The sequence below is a fragment of the Miscanthus floridulus genome, chromosome 11 (assembly GCF_019320115.1).
Source record: "Miscanthus floridulus cultivar M001 chromosome 11, ASM1932011v1, whole genome shotgun sequence".
Lineage (NCBI taxonomy): Eukaryota > Viridiplantae > Streptophyta > Magnoliopsida > Poales > Poaceae > Miscanthus > Miscanthus floridulus.
In genome coordinates, this window is record NC_089590.1 from 57,183,175 (window position 1) to 57,199,849 (window position 16,675).

The 16,675-nt window shown below is 52.2% G+C and overlaps 1 protein-coding gene across 4 annotated transcripts; it reads left to right on the forward strand.

Annotated features, from left to right (window-relative positions):
- Positions 1-224: 224 nt before the first annotated feature.
- On the forward strand, positions 225-7,100 carry LOC136490835 (glucose-6-phosphate 1-dehydrogenase, cytoplasmic isoform-like). Of its 4 annotated transcripts, none has more exons than XM_066487020.1 (16): positions 225-422; positions 1,537-1,732; positions 2,121-2,206; positions 2,468-2,513; positions 2,583-2,763; positions 3,233-3,390; positions 3,475-3,543; positions 3,818-3,876; positions 4,295-4,331; positions 4,605-4,676; positions 4,841-4,988; positions 5,150-5,245; positions 6,051-6,121; positions 6,266-6,381; positions 6,555-6,600; positions 6,759-7,100. In XM_066487020.1, exons 2-16 carry the CDS (start codon positions 1,565-1,567, stop codon positions 6,927-6,929), a joined length of 1,524 nt encoding a protein of 507 aa, XP_066343117.1. In that variant the 5' UTR covers positions 225-422; positions 1,537-1,564; the 3' UTR covers positions 6,930-7,100. The 4 variants fall into 4 exon arrangements, with proteins under 4 accessions (XP_066343117.1, XP_066343116.1, XP_066343118.1 ...); XM_066487019.1 differs by having other exon boundaries at positions 1,540-1,732; XM_066487021.1 differs by lacking the exon at positions 225-422 and adding an exon at positions 433-583 and having other exon boundaries at positions 1,540-1,732.
- Positions 7,101-16,675: the final 9,575 nt, after the last annotated feature.

The following is a 16,675-nucleotide window of genomic DNA, read 5'->3' on the forward strand; positions in this document are numbered from 1 at the left end:
TCCATGATTGAACACTAATTGCCAAATAAAAACGAAAATACTACAGTAGCCAAATTCTAAAATTCCTTCCAACTAAACACGCGCTCATTCGTGTTTACATGCGGTGCCATTGCCACCGTGCGAGAGAGAGGGAGCTTTTGATTGCGGGAGGAGGATGGAGGTGCGGTTGGTGGCACAGAGCACGCCGGCTGGCGGTCGCAAGTATAGCTAAGCCAGGAAAGGTAGGTAGGTGGCGGGCAGGTAAAAGAGGAAACGAACCCAAGCGTCAGACGGGCAGCGCGGCTGCGCGGGGAGGCCGCCGCCGTCCGTCCGCGGTATAAAAACGGACGGCAGCCGAGGGGGACCAACCGAAGCAGCGACAGAGCACCTCCCTCCCACCCACACGGCGCTCGGCGCTCGCTCCTCCAGAAATCTCGCCACTGGTCAGTGCTCTGCTCTTCCTTTTGCTTTGCAGCGCAATCCCGCACCTCTTTTTTATTTCCCCCACGCCCAGCCGGGGGTGCCGCCTGCTTCGGCGAGTCCGAGGTTTCTCCGTCCGGTTCTGTCGTCGTCGCGGCTAGCTTTTCACCGGCCGAGTTTAACGGTCGAGCTTCTCCTCGGGAAACTTGCTTCTTTATTAGGGGTGTTGGGTGTCGCGATCGCTTCGCGTTTTCACTAGCCGCGCTCTAGATTCTTTCCTCAATCGCTAACGGCTCCGCGGCGGCGGCGGCTCTGCTTGCCGTGGATCTTGTGCTGCCAAAGTTGCAGATCTTTTTGTCCCCTATTCGGTGGAGTGAATTCTGGTAGCCTTGAGCTGCTTTGTTTTCGGCTTGGGGTTTTAGCAATTTTCTCTACTCGTTGGAATCGTTTCCTCGCCTCCGGCTGTTTCGTAGTGGCTATTTTTTTTTTCTTTTGGTTGTTGCTGACTTGCAGGGAGGTTCATTTAATCATTTTGCATTTTTGCTGCTAGGAATTGGGAATTGGTCGAAGTTTTTGGCTTATTAACTTGAGGGTATTTTACTTTTCGTTTCTATTGCTAAAATTAGCCACGAGTGAGGACTTGTGCTACTCCTCGGATGTTAAAATTAAATTGAATGGGTTTAAGCGGGTACTACTCTGTTGACCTTTAGATACTGGTGCTTTTGGTGTCCTCGGCAGGTAGAGAGATCCAAATTTCAAATTATTTTTCTCTGAATACAATAAGCTCAGATTCCTTTGGAAGAATACAATATTTGATATGCTCTTACCTATAAAGCATGAGGCACATCGAGTCACTATAAGATGTAATTCACTACTTCACTTAAAGGGGGGGCGAACAGGAGTGTGATCTTAGATCTGATCATGTCCAGTTTTGGTCTCAAGTTATGAGGCTGCAGTAGATGTTGTGCTCTTTTTAGCATAAAAAATGGTGTTGCATGGACCAAGACTAACTAACGTGTTGTGCTAGCTTGCCTGCCTGTTCTTGGACATGAAAACAACACAAACATGTTTATGATAAATTTGGGTCACTGCAAGTTCATTAGTATCTTTCTCACTTGGATATGTGTATTATTGTAGCAGGTAGAAGAGGCTCGTACTATTTGTCATGTCAGGAGGATCAACACCATCATCAAGGCGAAACAGCTTTAATTCTTTGTCTAGAGACCTAGACCTTCCTTCAGTGCAAGGTTGTCTCTCCATTGTTGTACTTGGGGCTTCTGGTGACCTTGCTAAGAAGAAAACTTTCCCAGCCCTCTACCACCTCTTTGATCAGGTATTAACTATTCCTTATACAATTTTACAACTTAGAGTATAACTTAAACTGTAATGCGCATTCAATTGAGCATTCCAGAGCAAGTAATCTGGACTAATTTTCTTATTGTAACCAGATCACAAGTATAAGCACACATAAATGTACACTTCTCCTGTACATGATATGAAAGTGTAGAAGACAATTTGAAGGAATGATGGCAAACATCAGATCAAGCTTCTACACAATAACTAGTTGTGTTGTAGTCCATACGTAAACATATAAATTTATTCTTTACAGACATGCAGCATCTGTGCAGTTCCATTTGTTAAAATCTTTGCGGTTCTGTGATATACACTATGATTATCAAGCCAGTGGATGTATTAACTGAAGTTAATATTCATTGTTACAGGGATTTATACAATCTGGTGAAGTCCATATATTTGGTTATGCTAGATCAAATCTTTCTGATGATGGGTTAAGAGAACGCATTCGTGGGTAATGTTCCTGATGGATGGAGCTAGTTCTTAAGTCGCATAACACAGAAGTTCTGTTTACTGCACGAAGATTTCGTTTCTGTCCATACAAGACATGAAATTATATATTTTCATATTTCTACATTTGGAAACGTGTAGGCTCAGAATGAAAATTAACGCTGATCTGTAATGTATTGTACATTCCTAGATATTCAGCAGTTGCATGAAATTGAAAAGACATGCATCTTTACTCCTTTCAGTCATAGGTGTTCTTTTTATACAGGTATCTCAAAGGAGCCCCAGAAGATCTTTCAGAATTTTTGCAATTAGTAAGTTGTTAAAACTACAATAATTTTTTTCTAGGGCACAGACATCATTATGGTAATTTTGTGTCTCAGATAAAATATGTCAGTGGTTCCTATGACACCGGAGAAGGATTTGAGAAACTGAACAAGGCAATATCAGAGTATGAGGCGTCAAACAAATCAGGAAGCTATCGCAGGCTCTTTTATTTGGCATTGCCTCCATCTGTCTACCCTTCAGTGTGCAAAATGATCAGAACATATTGCATGAATCCATGTAAAAGTTTCTTTCCTATGCTGAGTTTTTTTTATTCTGATAAGCTAATGCAAATCCTTAGTATGAACAAACAAGTATGGTGGAGTTAATGGAAGCTTCAAGTTTTAGAAGCTTAAGTTTTATTAAGGTTCTATTATCTTTGCTTTCCTTGAAGCGAAATAAACTTTTACATTGTTATTCAAAACTTCCATTTGTTCAGTAGTAACGAAAGAGCATGTTCATTTTTAAGCTTGTGTTCCTACCTTCTGACTACATTCAAAATATGAAACTGATTTGGAAAAGATTGGTACAAAGGACATTCATGCTGTTCATCAAATATTCTTTAATATTTAGTTCTTCACAAAGGGAGAGGAAATAAACCAATACCAGTTAACTTTTTAATATATACAGAATTATAGATTTAAAAATTCGAGCACCATTAGTACTGTCAAGTCTGGGCTTCACATTAGTGTTGTGCTTGTGCGTGCAGCTTCTCACCCTGGATGGACCAGAGTCATTGTTGAGAAGCCCTTTGGAAAGGACTTGGATTCCGCTGAAGAATTAAGTGCCCAACTTGGGGAGCTATTCGAAGAACACCAACTATACAGAATAGACCATTACCTGGGAAAAGAGTTGGTCCAAAACTTGGTAATGGATGTAACTTTTTTCTCAACTTGCTTTACATTTCACAAATACTTGTCTAACTATTTTTTAACCAATATCGCGTTACAGCTTGTCCTTCGTTTTGCCAACCGCTTGTTCTTGCCTCTTTGGAACCGCGACAATATTGATAATATACAGGTAAAGATGTTTTGTATTCGGTAGCTAGCAGTTGGCAACTTTATTTTGCTGGTATAAGCTCCATGCACATAAATTGCAGTCCCTTTATCATTCAAGGTACTCTGTAGTTCTGTTCATAAGTTATTTGACTTGATCCGTTTGTGATTATAGTAGGGAGCTGTTGTATTCTACTGTAACAATTTACTACAGTTTGAAATGAGCCAAACTGAACCTAAGATAACTGAAAGCATTACAGTATCAATGACATGGCATGCTAATTACTCAAACACTGCAGATTGTATTCAGGGAGGACTTTGGAACTGAAGGGCGTGGAGGATATTTCGACCAATATGGGTATGTACAAGCATTTCTTTTCCTCGCAAAAGTAGAAGCACTAGTGTACCATATTTCAGTAACATTTTTATGAAATTTTTCTAGTCTAAAATGATACCCTTACAAGCTAAAGTACAAATCTTCTGCGTAATGTATATATAAAGCATGGTATTGATGATAAATTTAGAAATACTTGAATTCCTGGTTGGTTCTTAACAATGAATAGATGTATTTTGTATTTTTTGATCTGAATTGCCCAAAAAAAGATCATATCACTCTCTCGTGCAATGGTTGAACAGATGAGTTGATGGTAATCAGCACCAAATGATTATGCCTATTTCTGTCACATTGATTAAACATTTTTGTGTTTCTTTTTATACCTTCTTTTTTTTCTTTCCCTTTGCTCTATAAATATCTGACTCTGCTCCTGTTGTTGCAGAATCATTCGTGATATCATTCAGAATCATTTACTGCAGGTAAAATATAAATAAGATATATTTCCATATGCTATGATTCTGTGTTCTGCAATCATTTTCATAATTGAGTCCAGGTTTTAGAGGTTTATTAGTATTTTAGTGACTATGGACAATAAAGGCATCTTTTCCCTACCTTCTTCCCACTATTTATATTTATGGATACATGCTCAATCTTGTGGATTAACTAGCCATGACAGAATTTCCTGAAGAGTAGTAGTGAGTGAATGCCTTCGTGTGTTAACAATCTTAGTCATAAATTCTTACAATCTGCAGGTTTTCTGTTTGGTTGCGATGGAAAAGCCTGTCTCCCTTAAGCCTGAGCACATCAGAGATGAGAAAGTCAAGGTCCAACTCTCTTTACTCTATTGATGTTACTACTTTATATTGCAGCTTCGCCAATTTTCTTGCTGTGGTTTTATTTGCTCTCTGAAATGTGGCAGACTGCACATCTTATGTTTTTTTTTGTTTGGTTAGTGCTCAGAGGAACTAGTTCCGTGTCTTAATCTCAGGTTCTGCAATCTGTGAACCCTATTAAGCCTGAAGAGGTAGTCCTCGGGCAATACGATGGCTACAAGGATGACCCTACAGTGCCAGATGACTCAAATACCCCAACTTTTGCATCTGTTGTTCTTCGGGTACACAATGAAAGATGGGAAGGTATATCTTTCCTCCACATGACAGTATCTGTACATATTACAGTTGAAATGGATATACTTGAAATACTTGCTCTCTGTGTTTTTTTTTTCATTCAGCGTGCCTTTTCTCAACCATAATATATTTACTTTCTGTATCAACCCTCTAATATTCATGCCGTGCAGGTGTTCCTTTCATTCTTAAAGCTGGTAAAGCATTGAGCTCAAGGAAAGCAGAAGTTCGGGTGCAATTCAAGGATGTTCCTGGTGACATTTTTAGAAGTATGTGCTAGAAGTTAATATTAATGGTGTAGTTTACTCTTATTAGCATAGATTTACCTGTATAGGAGGGGAGTGCCTTTACATAACCAGACAGTACAAAAGCAAGATGTTCTTTCATAAGTTATCATGGGATCTGAAACTACCAAAGGATTGGCTAAAGGTTCATTGACAATGCAGAATGGGGTTGGGCAGGTCCATGCATTGATACTGGAAAGCCATGACAGTGGTCCCTTTAGATTGAATGAAATGCAATGGTGCAGAGCACGTGCATTGCCGTTTAACTTCTCACTGAAGTTTGTCTACATTAGCTGCCATATTGGTAAAATTAGTAAATTGTTAAATTAACTCAAGCTGGACTAGACTAAATGTGTTTCTCACTGAAGTTCAGCATGCAATTGTTAGCCGTAGGGTGGATGGATGAGACTCTTTGTTCATTGAAAACCAAAACAATACTAAGGATGACGATTTTCCTCACCTTATAGCTTCATGGAATGCCTCTCTTATTGATGACCTGTTAAAAAAAGGGCAGACCCAGTGCTGGAGGCTCCCACATGAGTGGGGTCTAGGGAAGGGAAAAACCGAGGCAAGCCTTCCCCCCGCAAAATCTGCGGAGAGGCTGCTTCGAACCCGCGACCTGGTGACTCAGTGAGATAGCTCTCACCACTACACCAGGCCTGCCCTTCATTGATGACCTGTTGCAACGAATATTTTATATTGGTTCATTATGTTGTTCTGTTATGTCTATGTAAGAATTAGAGATCTTGGTAATTGAACTAAATATAAATATAAATATAACCTGGTGAAGGTAAGAAGCAAGGGAGAAATGAGTTTGTTATACGCCTCCAACCATCAGAAGCCATGTACATGAAGCTAACTGTAAGTCCTGCTACTTCTCTAGGGTTTACTTTCTTGTTTTCATCAGTAAAACGTCGTGAAATTTCTTTGGAAACTGGACGTCGATATGGGATTTGAATGTGTAGCAGAATCTCATATTAATCTTTGAAAATTAAATTGCTGCAGGTTAAGAAGCCTGGGTTGGAAATGGCTACTGAACAAAGTGAACTTGATCTGTCATATGGGATGCGGTACCAAAATGTCAAAATTCCTGAGGCATATGAACGCCTTATCTTGGATACGTAAGTGTCATCCTTTTCATCATTCTAACATATCATTCATTACAAAGAAATTCTCTCATCCTGAAATCGTGGATAACTCTGTATATATCATGTCTTGTGCTGATAACTTCTTCTATGCAAAATTTTGCTTTTCTTTACTGCACCTGCACTGATCCATATCCATGTTTCTACAGAATAAGAGGAGACCAGCAGCACTTCGTTCGCAGAGATGAGCTAAAGGTTTGTGCCACCCTGCATATTTGTGCCCTCTTGTTGGATCCTTCGTTAGCAATAACTCTTTTGTTTCTGTTTTGCTAACACGAGGATCCTTTATCTGCAAGAACTCTTTCATTTCTGTTTTGCTCTATCCTCTAACGCGGCACCTTTCACTTTTTCAGGCTGCTTGGCAGATTTTCACTCCTTTGCTGCACGACATTGACGACGGCAAGCTGAAGGCCCTCCCATATGAACCTGGCAGCCGAGGCCCCAAGGAAGCCGACGAACTGAGCGCTAGAGTTGGATATGTGCAGACCCACGGTTACGTATGGGTACCACCGACCCTTGCATAGAAGAGAATGCCGGTTCCATGGCCTTATAGGAATTGTGTGTATCTAGGATGAGTGCCCTACAATAAAGCTGCGCATATATATTGCTCATTTTCGCTATATCGCACGGCGTTGTAATAATGTTCTGCTGAATATCCCAACTACGATATGAAATAAAAATGCATGTTCCATTCAGTACGCAATGAACAGCGATGAAATGCTGTTTGATCCTGCAATAGCAATACCGAGGAGTTACAAAGAAAAAAACATGTTCTGGCAGACTTTAAGCAGATACTCTACTATCTCTGTTCCAAATTGATTAAACTTTAGCTTTGTTCTAATCACTTTTTTTTTCAAATTTTGATCATCGGGTACCTTAGAACGGGGTACCCCAAGCAAACATCAAATGGGTCGCTAAAATCTCATCTAAAAAATAAAGCTAGAAGGTAAACCGTGGGCCCTTCACCTGCCACGACCGAGCCCACTGGGTCCTCCTCCTCGCCTCGAGCCTCGAGCAGGAGGTCTCGGCATCCTGACACAAACTCCGCCTCGCGCGAGGCTCCCCAGGGAAGGCCTCGGCAGGGAGCGTCGTCTCCGTCTCGCCCGAGGCTCTCCACGGAAGGCCTCGGCAGGGGGTACATTCTCCGTATCGCGCGAGGCGTCTCGCGCAAGGCCTCGGCAAGGAGCCCGATCTCCGTCTCGCGCGAGGCCTCAGTCTCCGTGTCGCTCGAGGCCGGGTCGCCCGCAGCCCGTCACCCCCCCACCTCGACCAACCCTCCAGACAACGCGTCATGTCTCATTAATGCTTCAACCACTCCCGCAATCTCAGCCGGACGACGGCTCAACGCCACAGAATGGCCGACGCGACCCGAGGTCGCATCAGCGCCATACCGGCCGGGACAGGGCACGGCGGGTATTACCGGCCACTGTGTCCTAACACTGTGTCCACGATCAGCGCCATACCGGCTGGGACAGGGTACGACGGGGATTACCGGCCACTGTGTCCTAACGCTGTGCCCACGATCAGCCGCCCGCTCGAGGCCTCGGCACTGTACACCAAGGTCTCGGCGATCTTGGGGTTCACGCCTGCCAAGACCCCTCCACCGCGGGGCAGCCTCGGCACCGACCAAGCCTCGGCCTCACGCACAGTCCGTCCACAGTGGCTTGCACGTTCACCACCGCACCCACTCCGAGGCAGTCCCGGGGTTCCCACGATGCACAGAATCTGATGGGACGACCACGCCGCTCCAGTGCTCCAAGGACGGACCACTCCGACGACCACGCCGCCACAGGAACAGGCTACAGGGCCCGGACACGCCGCCTCTGTTCACACGACGCCGTATAGTTAGCTCATGTACCGTCCTAGTCCTCTCTTCAGGCTATAAAAGGAGAGGACTTGGGCTGTTTTAGGACGACGAAGAAGAACACCTTGTAACACACACACGCACATCCCTGCCGCCTGAGAGCAACGTCTCAAGCGGCCCGCACGACACCCTGCCGAGACCTGGGACCAGCTCCCTCTCTCCTTTAGCTTGTAACCCCCTACTACGAGCACTTCGGTGCAAGGAATACAAGATCAACCTCTCAGACTGGACGTAGGGCCTCGATTGCCTGAACCAGTATAAACCTTGTGTCTCTTTGCATCACCATCCGGAATCGGGAGCACGCAGAACAAATTCACTGATTGGTTGAGGACCCCCCGGTCCGAAACACCGACAGTTGGCGCGCCAGGTAGGGGCCTCTGCGTGTCGGTTTCGTCATCCCAGCAGGTTCCGGATGGCAGACCCCGTACGACCATTGCGTCTCGGCACCGTGGTTTGGTTCGGGAGCCTAGAGTTCATGTCTCTAGGGCATGAGTACGATATGGTACTCCTCACTCCTCGAGCCCCACCGTCCGACGATGAAGTTACGCCCCGGCAGCCCAGGCGCAGGCGGCGCCCGAGCGGCCGCTCTCGCCGCGCTCGCCAAGCACGACATGAACAAGGCCACCCCGACGCTACGCAAATCCGGGGCAACACGCCACCCCCCGCCGATATCCTACGACCAGCTGTTGGCACAGGGTCCCTGGCTGAGGACCTGTCTAGCCTGAGCTTGGACAAAGGAAAGTTGCCTGTGGCACGCGGCGATGCCCAGTCGTCAAGCTCCGCTCCACCACTCCCTGAAGAGCCAACCCCGGCGGGGTAGAATCTGGCGACGTCACCGTCCCCATACCCCTTTGGGTTGAGAAATGCCGCCGCCTCTTACGCCTACGCTTACACTACCGCTCACGAGCATCCCTCAGAACGCAGCCAGCGCTTCGCTCTCGACCTGAGCACCCACGCCGACTCCTCGGGTGAGAACGAGGCATGGCCCGGAGTGGATTTCTCCGGACTCCACGACCCTGGGGCTTTGCGCCAGTTCTTGGCCGCAAGCGACTACTGCTTCGGCTACTCCGACTCCAACGACGAAGGCACCTACGACCCCACTCGCGAGTGTTTTCACGTCGGGCTCGGGATGCCGAGGGCGGGTGAAGAGGACGAGGGGGCAGGTAGCCGTTCCCCGCTTTGCCCAGGCGCAGGCGCCGTCACACCTCCACGCGCCGTGCCCTGTCCCGGCCATGGACGAGACCCTCTTGCTCTACGTCGCCGCAACGACCCAAGTGGTCAGCGCCGCCATAGTGGTAGAGAGGCAGGAAGAGGGGCACACTCTGCCCACCCAACGACCTGTTTATTTCATCAGCGAGGTGCTCTCCGAGACCAAAGCACGCTACCCCCACATCCAGAAGCTGGTCTACGCCGTGGTCCTAGCCCGGCACAAACTGCGTCACTACTTCGAGTCGCACCCAGTGACTGTGGTATCATCTTTCCCCCTGGGCGAAATAGTTCATAACCAGGAGGCCTCGGGCAGGATAGCCAAATGGGCTGTCGAGCTTATGGGGGAAACCTTGACCTTCGCGCCTCGAAAGGCGATCAAGTCTCAGGTCTTGGCCAATTTCGTGGCTGAATGGACAGATACCCAACTGCCACCCACTCAAATTCAGATGGAGTGCTGGACCCTGTACTTCGATGGATCCCTGATGAAGACCGGGGCAGGCGCGGGTCTGCTCTTCATTTCGCCCCTCGGAGTACACATGCGCTACATGGTGCGGCTCCACTTCGCCGCCTCCAACAATGTGGCCAAATATGAGGCCCTCATCAACGGCTTACAAGTCGCCATCGAACTTGGGGCGCGATGCCTCGACGTCCGAGGCGACTCGTGGCTCGTCAGAGATCAAGTGATGAAGGAGTCAAACTGCCTCGACCCCAAAATGGAGGCTTACTGCAAGCTGGTACGACGCCTAGAAGACAAGTTCGACGGTCTCGAGCTAAATCATGTCGCGCGGAAGTACAACGAGGCCACCGACGAGCTGGCAAAGATGGCCTCGGCACGGGCCCTGGGCCCCCCGAACGTCTTCGCCAAAGACCTCCACAAACCTTCCATTGGATACACCTCGGCAACAGAGGAGGGCCCACCTATGGAACCCGCGACGAAGCTCGACGCCCCCTCTGCTGCCGAGACCCCCTCGACCAAGCCTGAGGTCATGGAAGTCAACGCCGAGCCTCCACAGACTGATTAGGACGCGGATTGGCGAGTCCCATTCCTCGATTGGCTCGATCGGGGGGAGCTTCCTTACGACAGAACCGAAGCACGACGGCTTGCGCGGCGAGCCAAGACCTACGCCCTCTACAACGACGAATTGTACAGGCGAAGTCCCTCAGGTGTCCTCCAATGGTGTATCAGTTCCGAAGCGGGCCAAGCCCTGCTTCGGGACTTACACGCAGGCGCCTACGGGCACCATGCGGCGCCTCGGATGCTCGTAGGGAACGCTTTCCGCCAAGGGTTCTACTGGCCGACGGCAGTCGCCGACGCTACCAAGCTGGTACGCTCCTGCGAAGGATGCCAGTACTATGCTCGACAGACACATCTCCCGGCCCTGGCCCTACAAACCATCCCCATCACGTGGCCATTCGCCGTGTGGGGGCTCGACATGGTTGGGCCTCTGCAAAAGGCCCCCGGGGGCTTCACCCATCTATTGGTATCAATCGACAAGTTCTCTAAATGGATCGAGGCTCGTCCGATCAATCAAATCAAATCCGAGCAGGCGGTGCTGTTCTTCACTGACATCATCCACAGGTTTGGCCCGCTTCACCGGCAAAAGGTTCCTGACGTTTTGCGACGACCACCACATCCGTGTGGCCTGGTCAGCCGTAGGACACCCAAGGACCAACGGGCAAGTAGAACATGCCAACGGCATGATCCTACAAGGCCTCAAGCCAAGGATTCACAACCGGTTGAAAAAGTTTGGCAAGAAATGGCTCACCGAACTCCCGTCGGTCATCTGGAGCCTGAGGAACACTCCAAGCTGAGCCACGGGACTCACGCCTTTCTTCCTAGTCTATGGGGCCGAGGCCATCCTCCCCACCGACTTGGAATATGGTTCCCCAAGGCTGCAAGCCTACAACGAACAAAGTAACCGCACCACCCGAGAAGACGCCCTTGATCAACTGGAGGAAGCCCGAGACGTCGCGCTACTACACTCGGCCAAATACCAGTAGAGCCTGTGGCGCTATCAGGCCCGATGCGTCCAAGGCTGAGACTTGAAGGTAGGCGACCTGGTGTTGAGGCTAGCACAGAGCAACAAGGGTCGCCACAAGCTGACCCTGCCATGGGAAGGACCGTACATCATTGCCCGAGTGCTGAAGCCCGGGACCTACAAACTGGCCAACGAGAAGGGCGAAGTCTTCACCAACGCTTAGAACATAGAACAGCTACGTCGCTTTTATCCCTAAATTTCCAAGCATTGTATATATCATTTCTCGAAATACAATTAAAAAGCGTTCTTTAGTTGGTCTAACTTTTCGAGAAACCCCCCAAGCCCATCGTAGGCCTCTGCAATACAGTAACACGGCAAGGGAAACTCGGTTCTGCCTCGGCAGAACCAAGCCTCCCTCGGGGGCTAGATAGGGGACCCCCCTAGGCGTCCCCTAGGTCCCATGCACCATTCTTCAGTTGTTTTTCGCAAAAAATTCCTGTGCCAAGTCCCTAGCAGGCCCTGACGAATCAGTTGTAAAAACCCCTCGGACCAAGGTGTGTTTCCTAAGCAAGAGGCCGGTAGAGTCGCGAGACGGCCTACGCCTCCGGGCTACGGCACTCCCTCACTACCTCTCACTCAAGGAACGGCTTAGGCCCCAAGGGGGTGTTTTGCAAACGAAATCCGATCAGGAGCGACAGAGGGCAGAGGCTCGGAAACATAAGAAAAACAACTAAGAAACACAAGTACTTCAAAAGTAAAGGCCTCGACGGCCACAAGCGTTACAATACAAAAAATAACCCCTATTCTATTTTTACATAGCCCCCGGGGCCAGATCAAGGCTCAGGGCCTTCAGCACCGGCAGATGGTAGGGGAGGAACCACCTCCTCTTCGAAGAGCGTCGCCAGCGCCGTGCCAGGGCCTTCCGCTGCCTCCATCAGCTTCGTGACCGCCGCGTCGGCCTCCTCGTCATCATCAGGCAGAACATAGCCATCACTGATGGCCGGGAGGTCGACGCCAAGGTAGTGAGAGGAGATGACGGCCAGCGCCCGCTTGACACCCGTGTGCAGTGCCCCTCGGAGCTGCTCACGCATCTGGCTGCTCAGCGCAATCAAGCAGCTCCCAAGGGAGCTGCCTGACTAAACCCCCTCGACCTCCAAGGCCTCACAGGTGGAAAGGGCAGCATGCTTCAGCGCCTCGTGCTCCCCGATCTCGGTCTCGAGCACCGTCTGCACAGCGCTGGAAGCCTCGGCAGCCCGAATGATCTCTGCCTCTGACTCTGCACCGCGGAAAATGGAATGAGGTCGAGCGAGAGAAAGGACAACCTAAGTTAGGGACGGAAGCCCATGGAACTCACCCTTGGCCTTCTACTCCCAGTGACGGGTCTCAGCTTGATAGGCCTCTGCCTTCTCCTTCAACCGTTGGGCCTCAAACCTAGAGGCCTCGGCCGCCTTGGAAGCTTCACTTCCCAGCTCTGCGTCATACAAGGAAGTCAGGGAGCAAACATAAGGAAAAGGAAACAAAACAAGGGGACTGGGACTCACCCTCGACCGTCCCCTTCAAAACCACAACCTCAATTTGTGAGGCCTCAACCGTAGCAAGGGCCTCGTTCAGAGCGCCTTTGGTCAGTCGGTGCGCACTCTCCTCTGCCCCCAGCTGCTCGGCGAGGGCCTTGCCCGAGGCCGTTGCTTCTTTGGCCCAGGACCTGAAGGCATCCCGATCGCTGACTGCGCGGGTAAGCTCTTCCTCTAGCTCCTTGACCCACGCCGCCAAGGGGGCGAGCTGCGTCTGGGCTGTGGCCGCCTTGACCTTTGCGTCGGCACAACGAAGGCGGAGGTCCTCCACCTCCGCGCTTCGCGCCGACAGAAGCTCGTCAGCGTCAGCAAGAAGGCCCCTCTGCCACTGAAGCTGGTCCTAGACGCCCCTCTCCCGCCGGAGAAAGACCGACTTCCCAAGCGACCGGGTCTCGAGCTCCTGGGGAAGCAGAACGAGGGTCATTGGTCACAACAAAACCAGGAAAGGAAACGTCGCGCGAGAAAGGAAAACACGAACCTAGGCGACTCCAGGCAGTTCGTCGGCCACCACGGACAGCGGCGTCCATAGCGACCGCTCCGCCAGCTGGTGGTACTGCTCGAGGGTGTTCCAGCGCTCGCCCTCGGCCGCGTCCTCAAGGGCGAATAGAGGCTCCCCCTCGGGGTCGTCCCGGCTCTGCCACAGTACTCGCGGGTGATCCCACCCGCGCGGCTCGGGTCGCACCTGCACGAGGGCCGAGCTTCCCTCGTCCAAGAGCCGTGCCGGCTGCTCCACGGCATCGGTCTCCTCGGCGTCGACCACCTCTCGTGCCCGGGAAGTATCGTCGGAGGAGATCGGATAGACCTCCGTCTCCCGGGCGCTCTCTCGCAACAACGGCAGGCCCTGAACCAAGGGCACCACCGAGGCCTCTGCCGCCTGCATCTCCGCCTCCTACACAGACGGCCTCGCCGCCATCACGACGGCCTTGGTGACCTCGGGGGCTCTGGCCTCTGCAATTACAGCCTCGGCGGTCTCGGGGGCTCTGGCCTCCGCCATCGTGGCCTCGGCAGACGCAGAGACACCGACCGCGGCCACTGTGGTCCCGGCGGTCGTGGGCGCCGTAGCCTCCGTCGCCTCAGCCTCGGAGACCCCAGGAGCCTCGGCAACAAAGGGCATGCCGGCCCCATCCGACTCGTGAGCCTCGCCCCCACGAGGCGGAAGCGCTCCCTCCCTCGTCTGTGTAGGGGCTGCCTCGGCAGCCCCTCCTTGGGCGGCCGGCCCCTTTGGGTCGACCCTCGCCGATGCCGCGCCGTGTTGGATAGCGGCTTGTGCCTCCGCCACCCAGTGGGCGGAGGAGCCGGGGCTCGCCTTAAGCGCCTTAAGGGGCGCCAAGGGGAGGTCGTCCGAAGGCCGCTTTCGACTAAGGAAAATTAATCTACAGGGTTAGCGCAAAACCAAAAAAGCGACTGGAAGGCACCATGACCCTACCAAGAATACACTTGCCTTGAATGGGGTGGCCCCCGCTTCGCCACGGCAAACCTCATCCGCAGCGGCGGAGGCGGCGGCAGAGGCGTCGCCTCCGTATCCATCGACACCGGTCGGTCTTCAGCGGACCCCGACGCCCCTTCGGTCCTCTGCAGGGGCGGTGGCGTCGCCTCCACCACCACCTGCTCCACCACGGCCGCCGAGCCTACCGGGCTGACGGCGCGTTTGCCTAATGCCCGCGCTTCGGGTGTGTCGGCCTCGGCCCCAGAGCGGGCAACCGCCGGCCCCGGGTCTGCTTCTCCTCCCCTTCCCAGGGGTGCCGGGCTGCTTGCCGGCACCCCGGGCGCCACCTCCACAACGTCAGGAAGGTGGTCCAGGGGACCTCACCCTCCCTCGCCCTTGTCGTTCTCGTCCGAGGCCTCCGTCGACAACGACGTCGACGGGGATTCCTCCAACGGGAGACCATCCTTCCGTTGTTAACGGCGGCGCTTATCCAGCTCCTCGCGCGCGAGGATGTGCTTCGTGCGCTTCGCCGCCTTGGCATCCTTTCACCTCTTCTGCGCATCGGCGTGAGCGCGGTTGATCGCCCGCCGCCCCGCGTCCTCGGGAACGGGCGGTGGAGAGGAGCGCACGTCCCTCATCCCCTGAAGGAACGACAAATGCGCATGAGGGAACAAGGGGTAAGGGGAGACTGAGGAGGTTCAGAGGCGACAGCGGCACACGACTTACCAGCGAAAGGAACCCCCGCGACGGCCGCATCGCGATAGGGGTTAATTTGCCACCCTGCAGCTTCGCCTCTACCGTCTCCCCCACCCGACGAAGAATTTCCTCGTCGGAAAGGGCGGAGGAGGACATCCGGGTGCCCTCAATGGGCTCACCCGGCTTCATCTCGAACAGCCGCCGCCGCCGAGCCATCAGCGGCAGCACCCTCCGGCGGTGGAAGGCGGCCACGACCATAGCCACGGTGAGGCCATGGCCTCGCAGCCTCGCCAGCCCCTCTAGGAGCGGCTCCAGCTTGGGCTGGTCGACCTTCGGGACACCCCACTTCCATTTCTCCGGGCAACTCCCCACAATCCGCCCGGTGTAGGGGGGAAGCCCTCTGTCGTCGTTACGGAGGTAAAACCAACTCGTGTACCACCGGCGGTTGGGACGTGAGTTGGGCTAGGATGTAGAGGTGCAGGCGGTCCTGACGCACTTGGAGAGTGCAGCCTCTGGCCCTCGCCGCCTTCCTCTTACTCGACGTGCCCATCGGCTTGGTAGTATGCCCCGCCCGGAACAGATGGAGCCACAACTCCCAATGGGGAGCGATCCCTAAATACCCCTCGTAGACGGCAACAAAGATAGCCGCCTGAGCGATGGAGTTGGGATTAAAATTGTGGAGCTCCACGCCATAGTAGTGCAGGAGCGCCCGCATGAACCGGTCCGCCGGGACGCCGAGGCCGCGCTCGTGGAAGGAGACGAAGCTTACGACGTAGCCGTCGCGAGGCCTCAGCTCTGGCTCGCCGTACGGAGCAATCCACTCTGGCCTAGTGGGGTCTGTCACTGGGCGGAGGAGTCCACCGTCGACAAGTGACTGGAGCATCTCCTCGGTGACATCCGACGGATCCTAGGGGTCCGCCTCGATAACAACGATGTCGCCGGCCATGGGTGCGATGGAGGAATCAGGTGTGGCGGTGAGTTTTTTCTCTCCCTCCCAGGCTCTCACTTTTTTCTCGCTTTCTCCCTAGGCTCGCTCTTCCTCCTCTTCTTCTCGGCACCCGCTGCTCTAGCGATGGCTCGACGGGGGCGGTGCTAATGCAGGCAAGGTAAGACGAGGAGGGGTGAGAGTCTTCGGGTATTTATGCGGGGAGGAGGCGAAACGAACAGGCGACGAAATCGGGGAGGTTTTCCCCCCCCCGATCCGGCGTGGTTAACCACGAGCCGATTTCGTCGGCCCACGCGCCCACGTCTCCCGCATTAAATGCGAGGACAGTTACGTCCCATCCACCACGCCACGCTCGGCCACTACGGCAGCAGGTGTCGTTTCGACTCCCCATGAAACTGCCTCAAAAGGCGCGCCGCCCATACCGAGCCAATAGGGAAGATATTCCATGCGGCCTATTCCTTTCGTATGAAGGAACCGGGCTCTGAACCTATTATGATCCAGGGGTTCGAAGGCTGGGCCCCAAAGGGTTTCAACAGCCGCCCCAGGGTAACAGAGTCAGGGACGACCGCGGGCGAGCCC

Excerpts from the sequence above, each read along its gene's own strand:
- LOC136490835 (XM_066487020.1), top strand. The coding sequence starts at position 1,565 with ATGTCAGGAGGATCAACACCATCATCAAGGCGAAACAGCTTTAATTCT. Across the intron at positions 3,877-4,294 it reads GGATATTTCGACCAATATGG|AATCATTCGTGATATCATTC; the intron begins GTATGTACAAGC and ends CTGTTGTTGCAG. Across the intron at positions 4,677-4,840 it reads TCAGAGATGAGAAAGTCAAG|GTTCTGCAATCTGTGAACCC; the intron begins GTCCAACTCTCT and ends TCTTAATCTCAG.